The sequence below is a fragment of the Trichechus manatus genome, unplaced genomic scaffold (genome assembly GCF_000243295.1).
Source record: "Trichechus manatus latirostris isolate Lorelei unplaced genomic scaffold, TriManLat1.0 scaffold00001, whole genome shotgun sequence".
In the NCBI taxonomy this organism is placed as follows: Eukaryota; Metazoa; Chordata; class Mammalia; order Sirenia; family Trichechidae; genus Trichechus; species Trichechus manatus.
The window spans coordinates 10,745,033-10,757,740 of NW_004443937.1; the positions used below are offsets into that span (position 1 = coordinate 10,745,033).

The 12,708-nt window shown below is 48.8% G+C and overlaps 1 protein-coding gene across 1 annotated transcript in view; it reads left to right on the forward strand.

The window, feature by feature from the left end:
- The window catches only part of SLC6A11 (solute carrier family 6 member 11), a 187,180-nt gene that overhangs the window by 24,402 nt on the left and 150,070 nt on the right, over positions 1–12,708 (forward strand). Inside the window, exon 5 of the mRNA XM_004368330.1 lies at positions 10,245–10,377. Coding sequence (XP_004368387.1) covers positions 10,245–10,377 — 133 coding nt within the window. The remainder of the gene's footprint in view (positions 1–10,244; positions 10,378–12,708) is intronic.

The following is a 12,708-nucleotide window of genomic DNA, read 5'->3' on the forward strand; positions in this document are numbered from 1 at the left end:
CCCAATCCTAGAGAGGCATGGGTGATTGGTGCAGGCACTGGACTCTGGCTGTGGTAGGGGATCACGTGCTGAGCCAGGCAGGGGGCCGACAGCTGCCCCTGAGAGTCTGAAAGAAAAGCATGTCCCTGTTCTCTAGGGTGAATAGGTAGGTGAGTTTTGCAGCCGGCGAAGAGCACCCCACTATGTTGGCTGCAAAGACTCGAGGACACCACTTTTTCCTGAACTCCTGTAGCAGGTGGCTAGGCACTTTAGGAGCTATCACCAGTCCTCAAGACCCTGCTGCAGATCGATAAAAGTGCCTACTTGAGGAGCAGGGCTGTTTCAAGGATCACAAATCTGCCCGTTCACAGCTGAAGCAGTTGAAGTTAAACTTCAGATGTTTGCCCTGTTGTACTGTGGTAGTGAGGGCTAATGCTGTTGAGATGGGTCCCCACAAGTCTATACAGAGGTGTACGGCACTCAGAGTCTGCGGACCCCTAATATCTATGGCCAGCAAAGGAGTTGTGCCAACCCTGTGTTCCTGGCCTAGGGGAGCCAGCAGCTTATTTGTTCCCTCTCCAAGGCCAGGAGAATGGGTCAGGGTGCCTTTTGGGATCTATTTCCAGCCCAGTGGACTCCCAGTGCAGAGCGGGGAGGGAGGCGGTAAAATCCGGTGGAGAGCATGGAGGTAGCAGGTAAAAGTGAGAGAGGTTTTTCCCAAATCCGATGCAGAGCGCAGAGATAGGAGGTAAAAGGGAGAGAGGTTTTTCCCAAATGGGCTTTTATTTTTTAAACTCTCCACGGAAGGGTGCGCGCATGTACTTATCCTAGCCTCTTGGGAGCTGCTCTTCACTGGTTCGGAGTGTCCAAGCAGAATCTCTGCTGCCGGGTCTCTCTTGATGTCGAAACTGCTTCTCGAGCACGCACACAGCACAGCTGTTTGCCTGCTTCACCGTGGCCCGGCGTGGCTGTGTCTCTGCTGTGTCACTGCCGCGGCTCTAGCATTCCTCACCTCTTCCAAACGATCTTCCTCTCTGGTATGACTCAGATGGATTTCTTAGCCTTGCCTTGTTCAGGGCTGCCAGATGTTCACATAGAATCAAATCACTTGTTTTTCCAGGTCTTTGTTGTAAGAGGGGTATAGGAAGCATCTAACTAGTCCGCCATGTTGACCACGCCTCTCGAAAGGGCCTCTCTATTCTCAGTGATTCTTAATAAATGTACTGAAAGGGTAAGCATCACCACAATATAGTTTTGGAAGCTTTCCACCCTGGTGAAGTCCCTCATGCCCATTTATAGTTCATCTCCATTCTTACCTCCAGGCAACCACAAGTCTTTCTGTGTCTATGGATTTGCCTATTCTGGGCATTTCATCTTAATTGTATTCTACAATAGATGGCCTTTTGTGCCTGGCTGCTTTCACTTAGCGTTATGTTTTCAAGGTTCATCCATGTTACAGTATGTATCAGTATTCTATTCCTTTTTCTGATGGAATAATATTCCATTGTGTGGATGTACCACATTTTGTTTAACCATTCATCAGTTGATGGACATTTGAGTTGTTTCCACTTTTTAGCTTTATGAATAATGCTGCTATGAACATTTGTGCACAAGTTTTTGTGCGGACGTGTATTTTCATTTTTCTTGGGTAGATACTTAGGAGTGGAATTGCTGGGTCTTATGTTTTACTTTTTATGCTTATGTTCAGCCTTTTAAGAAAATGCCAAAGTGTTTTCCGAAGTGGCTGTACCATATCACATTCCCATTGACAATATATCAGGGTTCCGTTTCTCCATACCCTTGCCAACATTTGCTATTATCTGTCTTTTTTATTATAGCCATCCTAGTGGATATAAGGTCCTATCTCATTGTGGTTTTGATTTGTATTTTGGTGGGAAGGGCATTTCTAAATAAATTTGGGGAACACTGGCTTAAACAAAGTTGTGCAGGTATCTTTATTAAAGGACTTTTTAGAGCCTTTAATATGCTAATGAGCATTGAAAGTCCTTAAGGAAGGCTACAGTGGGCATTATTTTCTCAAATGAGGTCCCAGTGTGATCTGGGTACTCAGGGTATCTTGAAGGATCAACGTTATTTGGGAAATATTAGCCTAGGGCAGGGTCATCAAACTACTGGCCAAATCTGGCCTACTGCCTGTTTTTGTAAATAAAATTTTATTGGAATTCAGCCACACTTACTCGCTTATGAATTGTCTATGCATAATAATAGAGTAGTTGGGACAGACATCATATGCCCTGCAAAACCTAAAATATTTACTGTCTGACCCTTTACAGAAAAAGTTTGTTGACCCCTGGCCTAGGGCAGTGCCAGGTACACAGGAGATGCTCACTGAATGTTTACTGAAGGACAGAAGGAAGAACCAGCCCAAGAAGATACTGGGAAAGCTCTCAGAGGATGCTAGGGAGGACCTCCGAGGATACTGGGAAGATTAAACGAGATTCTGCACGTGGCATGCTTGGGCCTAGTAAGCACACAGGAAATGCAAGCTGTCCCTGCCCTTGTTATTTTTATGCTCCTAGAGGATAAGTTCCCCAAGGGCAGAACTTGCTGGCTTTACTCATCACTATAGCTCTAGTCCTTAGCAGGGCACGCAGCACACAGTTGGCGCCTGTAAATAACTGTTGCAGGAATGAATGATGCAGAGACCTGAATTTCCTGCTGAGGAGGGTCCTCGCTCTGCGTCTCCTTTGCTGTGGACTCTGTTGGAGCAGACCACATGCACAGGGAGAGCTGGGGACCTATACTGCTTTCTTCCCAGTGAAGGGAGAGAGGAGAATCCCAAAGCCGCTGCTGCGCCCCTGGAGGGGGCTGGGAAGGGCGCATTTGTTTTGGTGATAGGTCCTTTTTTTGTTTGTTGCTTTGGGAGACCAGAAAGGAGGAATGAGCAAGGCTATTTATAGAGCAGCCCCTCAGAGCCAGCTTTGGGGTGATCTTTTCGTCCCTGGCAGCACTGTCCTCTGTGGCAGGTTTAATGGTAACCACCAGGCAAAGAAAGGTGATCTGTTTGCGGGCTCCGTGCAGGACATTACAATGAGGCCTCCCCTGGCTGGGCTGGGAACTCTTCCCACATGGCCTCTCCCAGGCTTCCTGCCAGGGCGAGGGGCTGTGCTGCTCTCCTCTGGCTCTGTTCTCTCGGGTTCAGACCACCCTCACTCTTGGAAGCCGGGGTGTTGGGAAGAGAAGCTTCAGGTGTGAGGTGTTTCCTCCTCTCTGGACTCAGCCCCTCTGGCTGCATATGAAGCCAAGAGAGAATGATGGTAGACTATCAGGCGGGATGTGGGTGGCCATAAGGAGGACATACCCTCCCTCAGGGGCGGTTTCTGGCCGGGCAGCATGGTGTATCGGCATCAGGAGAACCTGGTATCAAATTACAGTATGGGCAAGTTGGACAAGTTGCTTAACTTCTCTGGGCCTCAGTTTCCCCATCTGTAAAACGGCCATAATAATGCCCCTGGAATGGTTATGTTGCCACGAGGACTGATTGAAGTGTGGTGGATGGCTGGTCAGATGGCACCTGCCACTGTCCCCTCCAATGCCAGCTCTCTGCTTGTTCCTTCCTCCCAGTGTCTCTTAATAAGGATATACCAGTTGCCTTGGAGTGGATTCTGATTTTCAGTGACTCCTTGTGTGCCAGAGTAAAACTGTGCTCCATAGGGTTTTCAGAGGCTGATTTTTCAGAACTAGATTGCCAGGCCTTTCTTCTGAGGTGCCCCCGGGTGGACTCAAACCTCCAACCTTTTGGTTAGCAGCTGAGTGCGCTTACCATTTCCATCACCCAGGGACTCCAGTAAGGATATGGTTTGTTTTTAAACTCACATCTTCATTTTCCCAACTCTTTCCCCTCATTCCCGTAGAAATGGTGTTTCCGTGCCTGGCTCAACCTAACGCCTCCTCCTGTGAAGTCTTTCCCTGCCCTGATCTCAAGGACCTTATCTCCCTTTCCCCTCTCTCATCCCCCATGCCCTTCTAGACCTAAAACTTCTCCCTCCCTCCTGACTCTTTCCCATTATCTGTCAAATTCACGTCAACCTTTAAAAAAAACAAATATAAATAAAACAGCTCTCTGTATCCTGTGGTCCCTTTAGCTACCGCCATGTTTCTCTAACCCATTAGAGCCAAACTTCCCAAAAGAGCCAAGTTACTTAGGGTCTCACCTCTCACTCGCTCCCACCTCCTGCCCTTGAGGGAGGTCTAACTACCTGGTGGCTCTCCTTATGCTCACCTCCCTCCTGGTCCCCAAATCAGCAGATCCCCCCACCCCACCAGGCTACTCTATAGCATTTGGCAGATCGGCTGCTGTCCCTCCTGGGCCTCCTTTCCTCTGCCTTTGGGGATACCACCCCTCCCGTTTCTCCACTGCCGTTCTGCTCAGCCCTTCTTGCCTCCTTCCAGGGCTCCTCCCTTCCTCTCCCTGTCCCTTCCACAAAGGTTCCCGGGCTCCATTGCAGGCTCTCTCTCTCCCCATTCTCCTGCTGTCCCCAGGCGGCCGCATGCACTCCCAGGACCCACGATGGTCTAGGGCTCAAGTCTGACCTGCCTTCCTGCATCTCTTTTCTGACCTTTGCATCCAGACACCCAGTTGTCTCTGGACACTGCAGCTGCCTGGGTCCCCTAAGCACCTCAAAATCAGCTTGTCTAAAATAATGGTTCCCTACCTCCTCACCCCACCCCGTTTGCCATTTCACTCTTGCTCAGCTGATACCCCCACCACCATCCGTCCAGGGGCTCGCGGCATGAACCTGGGTGTCAGCCTAGCCCTCTCTGCACCTTCTGCCACGTCCAGGCAGTCCCCTTTGCCTCTGCTGTTCCCAAATCCATCCATCTTCTCCTGCACCTTTCCTCTGCCTTAGTCAGGTGCCTGCCTGGGGATTGATTGCTCAGAATAAGGCAAGAGCTCTGCACTGGGCTTCCTGCCCACCCCCCCTACCCCCACCATCCATGCTTCCCACTGCAGCTGAAGAGTTTGCCGAAACATACATCTGATGCTCTCTCGCCAGGTTTGAGACTCTTCTCTGGCTTCCGTCACCCTCAGGATGAAGCCCCAGCTGCTCAGCAAGGTTCGCACTCCCGCCGCTCCCCATCTCCTGTGCCCCGACCTGGCACACCATGCCCTTCTTGCACCTCGCTGGGATGTCTCTCCAGCCTCCTGGCTTTTGCGCTTGGTGACCTTCTGCCCCCAATGCCCCCTCTTCTTTGCTAGCTCTCCTTTTACCTTTCAGCACCCCCTATACCCTCATCCCTGGCCCTGATCCCCAGGGAGGTCCTCGGCTATGCCTAGGTATTTCCACGGCCCTCAGGCTGGTCTCTGTTGTGACCCTCTCCATACTCTGCTGTTTCCTTGTCTGCCTCCCCCATTAGCCCATGAGCTCTTTAAGGGCCCCCAGACTTAGCGCAGTGCCTGACACCTTGAAGACACTTTAATCAGTATTACTTGAGTAAATTAATAAATGGATTCATGCTGTATACTACTTTTACCTGGGACACAAAGATGTGTAAGATAGCTTTGGGGTGTGTGTTTACCATAGCTTTAATTTTTAAGGAAGAGAGAAAGGTGGTGATTTCAGTGTTATGGGGGAATCTAGGAGCTAGCACTGAGGATAAACGTATAAGCTCAGGAGCCAGGACTCCTGGGTTCAAAGACAAGCTCTGCCACTTGCTTGTGTGATGACTCTGTGACTCAATTTCCCCATCTTTAAAATGGTGATACTAATTGTTGTGAGAGTTAGATGAGTTAATGCTTGTAAAGCATTATCCTCATTTTACAGATGCGGAAGCTGAGACAGACCTCACCCAAGGTCAGCTGGTAAGTAGCAGAGCTAGGATTTGAGCCCAGCCAGTCTCTGAATGGGCCTAGGTCTGGAGAGGCAGGGATACTATACCTCCAAGCTCTGAGATTTCAGCCTCTGGATAGAAATCTCCGGAAGTATTCTACTGTTATAGCCTGAAAAGGGCACATCATACAGAATCTGCTTTAATGCTTGGCACATACCAAACCAAACCAATTGTTGAGTTGATTCAACTTGTGGAGACACCATGGGGGTCAGAGTAGACCCCACGTGTGTCAATGCTCCATAGGGTTTTCATCAGATGATTTTTTGGAAGTAGATCACCAGGCCTTTCTTCCGAGGCACCTCTGGGTAGACTTGAACTGACAACCTTTCAGTTAGCAGCTGAATACCTAACCATTTATTCCACCCAGGAGCGTCACTGGGACACAGTAGGTACACGATAAATATGATTTGAGTAAATTAATCCCCCTGAAGAGTCCCATCTGGTCTTCACAATTTCCCGCTCCCTGAACAGTGTCGGGAGGCCTGTTCTGGGACCTTTTTTTGCCAGGGTGTTGGCATAAACTCTTCCTTATTCAGGCCTGTCTTCTATCCTGTTGCTTCGTGGGGGAGGGTCATTAAGAAAGCTTTTTCCCAGGAAGAGCTGTGCCTTCTCCAAGTCTCCAGAGTTGAGTACCCCAGCCCCCATGCTCTCAAAAGCTGCCGTTGTGGGTTTGAAAACAACTCCACGGCAGTGCAGGCTGAGAACCTGGCCCCCGAGCCCCTTTCTTTAGAAACCCAGCGTCTGTTCCTAGTTAAAGTCAGCATTGGTGAAACCTAAAGAAAATAGTTTAAGGATGTTTCCAAATAGTGTCTGGTGAAACAAAAGAGCAATTCATCCTCCGTAGCTTTTAGTAACCTGCTTCCCATTCTGGTGATGAGATTGTTCAATTAAGCGAGAGGGAGCCGAAGCAGGCTGTATGACTCAAAAGTTTGCAGCTTCCAAAATGTGGGAGAGAAGGGGGTCTGAGCCAGCGTACTCCTGGCAGGGCTGCCCCCTGCTCTCTCTCTCCATCCCCATGTGTTTTCTAGTTTTCAGATGCCCAGTTCAGAAAACAGTAACATCAGCAAGAAAGCACGTGTGTGCACCCCTGCTAGCTAGAGGCCTCATGTTAAAGAAAAAAAAAAAAAAACACCTGTTTCTGTTGGGTAGATTCTGACTCATGGCACTCCTATGTGTTATAGACTAGGACTGCTGCATAGGGTTTTCAATGGCTGTGATATTTACAGAAGCAGATTGCCAGACCTTTCTTCCACGGCACTGCTGGGTGGGTTTGACCTGCCAGCCTTTCAGTCAGTAGACAAGGGCAAACTGTTTGCACCACCTAGGGACCTCAGCACCCTCACGTAAGTACCTCTTTAATGACAAATCCCTAGTAAGAGACTAGAGGGGGCCGCTACAGCGTGCACCCAGGTTGTTTCCTGGTGTTCTGGCAGTGGCCCAGTTTCTTTCCTGCGCTGGATTGTCCTTTCTCATACCTGTTGATGGGTCCTCCTTCTCTGTGGTCTAACCATCTGGGACACCCCACCCTTTAGCTTGCTATTCAAGGCTCCCTATAATGCCTCCTCTGTTTACCTTTTCTGCCTTTGTCTTCTTATCCCTTGCCTCTAACTTCCTGTTCTCTGAATATACCGCATTGTCTTCTGGGCCTCTGCCCGTGCACCCTCAGTCCAAAGCACTGTTTATTCCCTTCTTCTCCTGCCTAGACTCTATTCATCCTTCAAAATTCAGCTAAGGTGTCATTTCTTCCAGGGAGCTTTCCCCAGCCCCCGGTAGCAGTCAGGATAGGTTGGGTTATGCTGCAGTAACAAATGCCCGAAAGAGCTCTTGTGGTAGTATATGTAGGCTACGAGACACTTAATCTGTGTGCATCAGCGTCAGTGAATACCCTCAAGTTCCTTGCAGAACTTTTTGTGTGCATCTCAAAGGATCCAGAACCTTCGCCCTCAAACTCCCTCAAAAAAAAAAAAAAAAAAGAAAGGTGGAGTTTGTAGGTTATTCCGTCATTACCAGGAAAGTCTACTCCTGAGTGCTCAAGCCTCACTGTGCATATGAAGTTCCCAGGGAACATGACAAAATGCAGATCCCCGGGCCCACTCTGCAAAGAGTGGTTCTGGGGTAGGGTGCAGAAAGTTTCGTATTTTTGGCAAGCACCCAGGGACCATGCTCTGGGACATACTACTCTGTTATAATAATAGATTCTCTCTAAGGTCTCAGTTAATGAGTCTTAAAGGTAGTTTTAAAGGGAATCCCTGGGTGGTGCAAAGTGTTGCTAACTGGAAGGTTGGAGGTTTGAGGCCACCCAGAGATGCCATGGAAGAAAGGCCTGGCAATCTACTTCCAAGAAATCAGTCATTGAATACCCTGTGAAGCACAGTTCTGCTCTGACACACATGGGGTCACCATGAGTCAGAATTGACTCAACGGCAACTATTGTTTTGGGGGTAATTTTAAAACCAGTTAAAACCAGAGATTGCTAAAATGTAAGAAGCAAACAAAGTAACAGTTGTTACCACAGCTGAGTAACTCTCTCTTTTCTTTCTCAAATAACTCAGACTTCTTTTTGTCCAGTTTATCCTAATGGAGGGCAAGGACCATGTCATGCTTACTTTTATATCCTCACTACCTAATATGGTGACTGGCACATAGTAGGTGCTCAGTAAATGTTTGTTTGGTTGATGTTCCCAGTTCACGTGGCTGGCCGTCTGAGAGTTGGTTTCCTTTTGAGGAAATCTGTGGCTGCACACAGCCCAATTTTGTTTGGGGGCCTGCCTGATTTCTCCAGCGGGAGCTGGGGCTGGAGGGAGCCGGCAGACCAGTGCTAATTGGTGTCATTGAGTAATTAACACAGAATCAAGCCTGGAGCGGATTCCCAGGGAGACAGACACTGAGGGAGGCTTTCATGCTTGGTGGGATGGGAGCTGCTTCCTCAAAGGACGTTCGTTCCCAGAGCACTGAGGGGACTGGCATGGTTTGGTGGGGGGTGGCTTGGCAGTCTGAATGGGGTTCGTGGAGCAAGTTTGGGGGTGGTTTGTGTTGGTGCCATGGTTCTGCACAATATGGAGCGTGGCAAGTTTGACTTTAAAGAAACACAAACCACAGGCTTGGGCTCTGGGAGCCAGGCCTGTGTTGACTCTGAAGAATGGATGAGTTGGGAGAGAGGGCTGTGGCTGGAAGCATTAGCTTAGTGCACCCAGGAGTTCTCCTTCTCTGTGGCCTGGCCCTTTGGAACACCCCTGGCCCTTAGCATGCTATTGAAGGCTCTCTATGATGCCTCCTCCGTTTACCTTTTCTGCCTTTCTCTTCTTATCCCTGGCCTCCAGCTTGCTGTTCCCCGAATACACCAATTGCCTTCCAGGCCTTTGCCCATGCTCTTCCCTCAGCCTAAAGCACTCTTTACTCCCCTCTTCTCCTGCCTAAACTCTATTCATCCTTCAAAATTTGGCTAAGGATCCAGGGAACTTTCCCTGACCCCTTGTAGCAGTCAGGATAGGCTGGGTTATGCTACAGTAACAAATACCCCAAAGAGCTCAGTAGCTTAAAGCAGTCAAGTTTATTTCTTGCTGGCACTTGCTCTCTGACATGGGGGATGGGGACAGGAGGGCTTATGTAGTCACTCAGGAGCTCAGTCTTCTAGAGGCTGCCTCTTGACACAACCCTCTGCGGTGGCCAAAAGAAAAAAAAAAAAAAAGAAAACCCCAAAACCAAAACAAACCAAAAAAACAGTTGCTATGGAGTCAATTCTGACTCTTGGCAACCCATGTGTGTCCGAGTAGAACTGTGCTCCGTAGAGTTTTCAGTAGCTCATTTTTTGGAAGTAGATCACCAGGCCTTTCTAACAAGGTACCTCTGGGTGGACTCGAACCTCCAACCTTTCAGTTAGCAGTCAAGTTCCTAACCATTTGCACCACCCAGGGACTCTCTTCCATGGCAAAAGTAGGGAAAAGAGACCATGGTGGACCATGCCACCTGGCTCTTCTAGCATCTGTCTGAAGTGGTACATGTTCCATCGGCCAAAGCAAGTCATATCTCCACACCTGAGTTCAACAGGGCAGGAAGGAATGTGGGGCATTTATTAACAGTAATATGGTCTCCCACGCATCCCCAAGGTAGAAGGTGCCTGCTTGGTCTTCCCAAAGCCCCCTGTGTTTCCTCCATTGCAGTCCTTATCACGCTGCACTGTAAATCACCTACTACCTTGTCCATCTTTCTCCCCAGAGAGGGAATTCCAGGAGGGCAGGGGCTGGGTCTTGTTCTTCTCTGAGGCCCCTGTGCCCAACACAGGGTTTACTCATGTAAGCCACTAGGCAAGAGGTGGGGGGTGGGTGAAGGAGAGAGTGGGCTCCATCTCAGCACCTCTGCTCAGGGGTGGTCTGTCTCCCGGCCCCGGTGACTTTTTGCTCTCCCTCCTGCAGGCGCCGGGTCCTGGCCATCTCAGATGGGATTGAGCACATTGGGAACCTCCGCTGGGAGCTGGCTTTGTGTCTCCTGGCAGCCTGGACCATCTGCTACTTCTGTATCTGGAAGGGGACCAAGTCAACGGGAAAGGTAAGAGATGGGTCTTCAAGCAACTAAACTGTGGGCAGAGGAGGGCACGAGTTGTCCTTGTACAAGCTCACAGATGGCTGGAGAGCTCATTTTGTGATGGCCAGCTCTTTGGTCAGGATGTAAAAGGAGCGCTGGACTGAGAGTCCCCTCAGAAGCCCAGAGTTTGCAACTGAGCTCTGCCACTTATTTGCTGCACACTCAGGGCTATTCAGTGCTACCTTCTGCCTTAGTTACCTAGTGTTCTTGTAACCCAAACACCACAATTTGGTGACTTTAAAGAACAGAAATTTATTTTCTCTTGGTTCTGGAGGCTTAAAGTCCAAATCACAGTCTTGGTTGTGTCAGTTATTTTCTTGTCAGTAAACCTGAATGTTCCTTGGTTCCTTGACTTGTAGACAGTCCTCACATGGTGTCTGTCTTCCCCTGCGTACGTGTGTCTATGTGACTATTCTGGTCTTTTTATAGCTCAGAGATGATTAGGTTTAGGATCTGCCTTGCTCAGATATGATCTCATTAACATAACAAATTTCCAAACAGGAACACATCCATAGGTGCAAGGGCCAGGAATTCAACACATATTTTGGGGGACACAATTCAGTTCACAACACCTTCGGAGCCTCAGTTTTCTCATCTGTGAAAAAGCCCACCTTGCCTGTCTGTCTTAGTGAGTTGAGAGTCTGCCGAGGTAAAGCAGGTTAGAGAACTGTGAAAACCAGGGAGCGCTAAACTCCTGTGATGGTTCTTCCATTGTTAAGACCCAGCTCCAGGAATATGTTAGGGCAGGTGGGGCTGGCTCCTCCACCGATAGACCCCACTGTCTCAGGGATGTATCTCTCAGTCACCTGAGGTCTGTGGAGGGATGCGTGGCCCTCTTCTATCCTGTGGCCTTGCTGTGCCATCTGGACCATGTGGCCTCCAGAGTCGCCATGGCAAAAACCAAACCCAAACCTGTTGCTGTCGAGTCAATCCCAACCCATGGTGACCCCATGTGTGCAGAGTAGAACTTTGCTCCGTAGAGGTTTTCAATGGCTGTGATCTTTCAGAAGTAGGCCTTTCTTCAGAGGCACCTCTGGGTGTATTTGAACTGCCAACCTTTCAGTTAGCAGCCCGGCACGTTAACCGTTTGTACCATCCAGAGACTTGCTATAAACTTGAGTGTGCCAAATCCAGCCCACACGTGTGTTTTTATTTTTATTTTTTTAATATTAGTTGCCAACATTTAAAAATCAGGAGATTTTTTGGGGGTGGGGTGGGGAAGAAATCTGATTTCTGGCATCGTTGGAAGAATTGGAAGGTTTGGCGACATTGGGCTTACATACCCACGTGGCAGCATTTGGTGAGATGAGCCGAGAAGCAGCCACCTCCTTAGAGGAGTACTCTGGCTGGCCGCAGTCCCCACCACTCCCTTTCCTCCCTGATCCTGCCTCTGCGTCTCAGTGCCATGAGTTCCCTGTGCTACTCGTATTTCTTACTGAAAAGAGGAAAGTGAAGTAATTCTTATACCTGGATCCCCCGACCATGTCACTCATTGCCTGCCTGGCTCTGTTCTAAGCTCTCAGCTGAGGCAGGGGCTGGAGAGAAAGCCTCCAAAGAAACAGGAACGTAGCAACTCTGGGCCGTTTTACAAAAAGATGGTCCCCTCAGCTCCCACACGGGTAGGCGGGATGAAGAGGAGACTGCTAGAATTGCTTGAGGTGGATGGGCCTGCAGGAGAGAAATTAGAAAAGAGCAGAGATAACAGCAGGCACTGTACTCAGGGTAATAAGGAAGCTGAGGATGTACTAAAACATAAAGGTGCCCCAGGGCCCGCAGAAAGGAGAACAGAGATTTTCATGGCCATGCAGCCCAGATGATTTTGCTGATCTTTGCTTTCTCTAGTTTGTGCTATAAAGACAATAGAATTTTTTAAATTTCCTAAATATAAAATTTCTTTAGACTGCATACATGCTGCTCCCTGCCCCCAGCCTTGCTGCCTCTTCTGGCTAAAGAAGAAGTGAAGGAGTGGAGGGCTTCAGGGCCAGGTTCTCAAATCAGGGTTCAAATGCCAGGCCTGTTACTCACTAGCTGTGACCTTGGGCACATCGCTTAACTTCTCTGAGCCTTGGTTTCCTCTTTGGTAAAAGGAAGATTGATAATAGAGCTTGCCTCATGGGGAGGTTGTGAGGATTAAATGCAAGGATGCATGGTAAGTGCTTAACATGCACTAGTGACTAATAGTAAATTGCTTAGAAATGGTAATTTTTTTTATTTTTATTGTACTTCAGGTGAAGGCTTACAGAACAAATAGTTTCTCATGAAACAGTAGTACACATATTGTTTTATGACATTGGT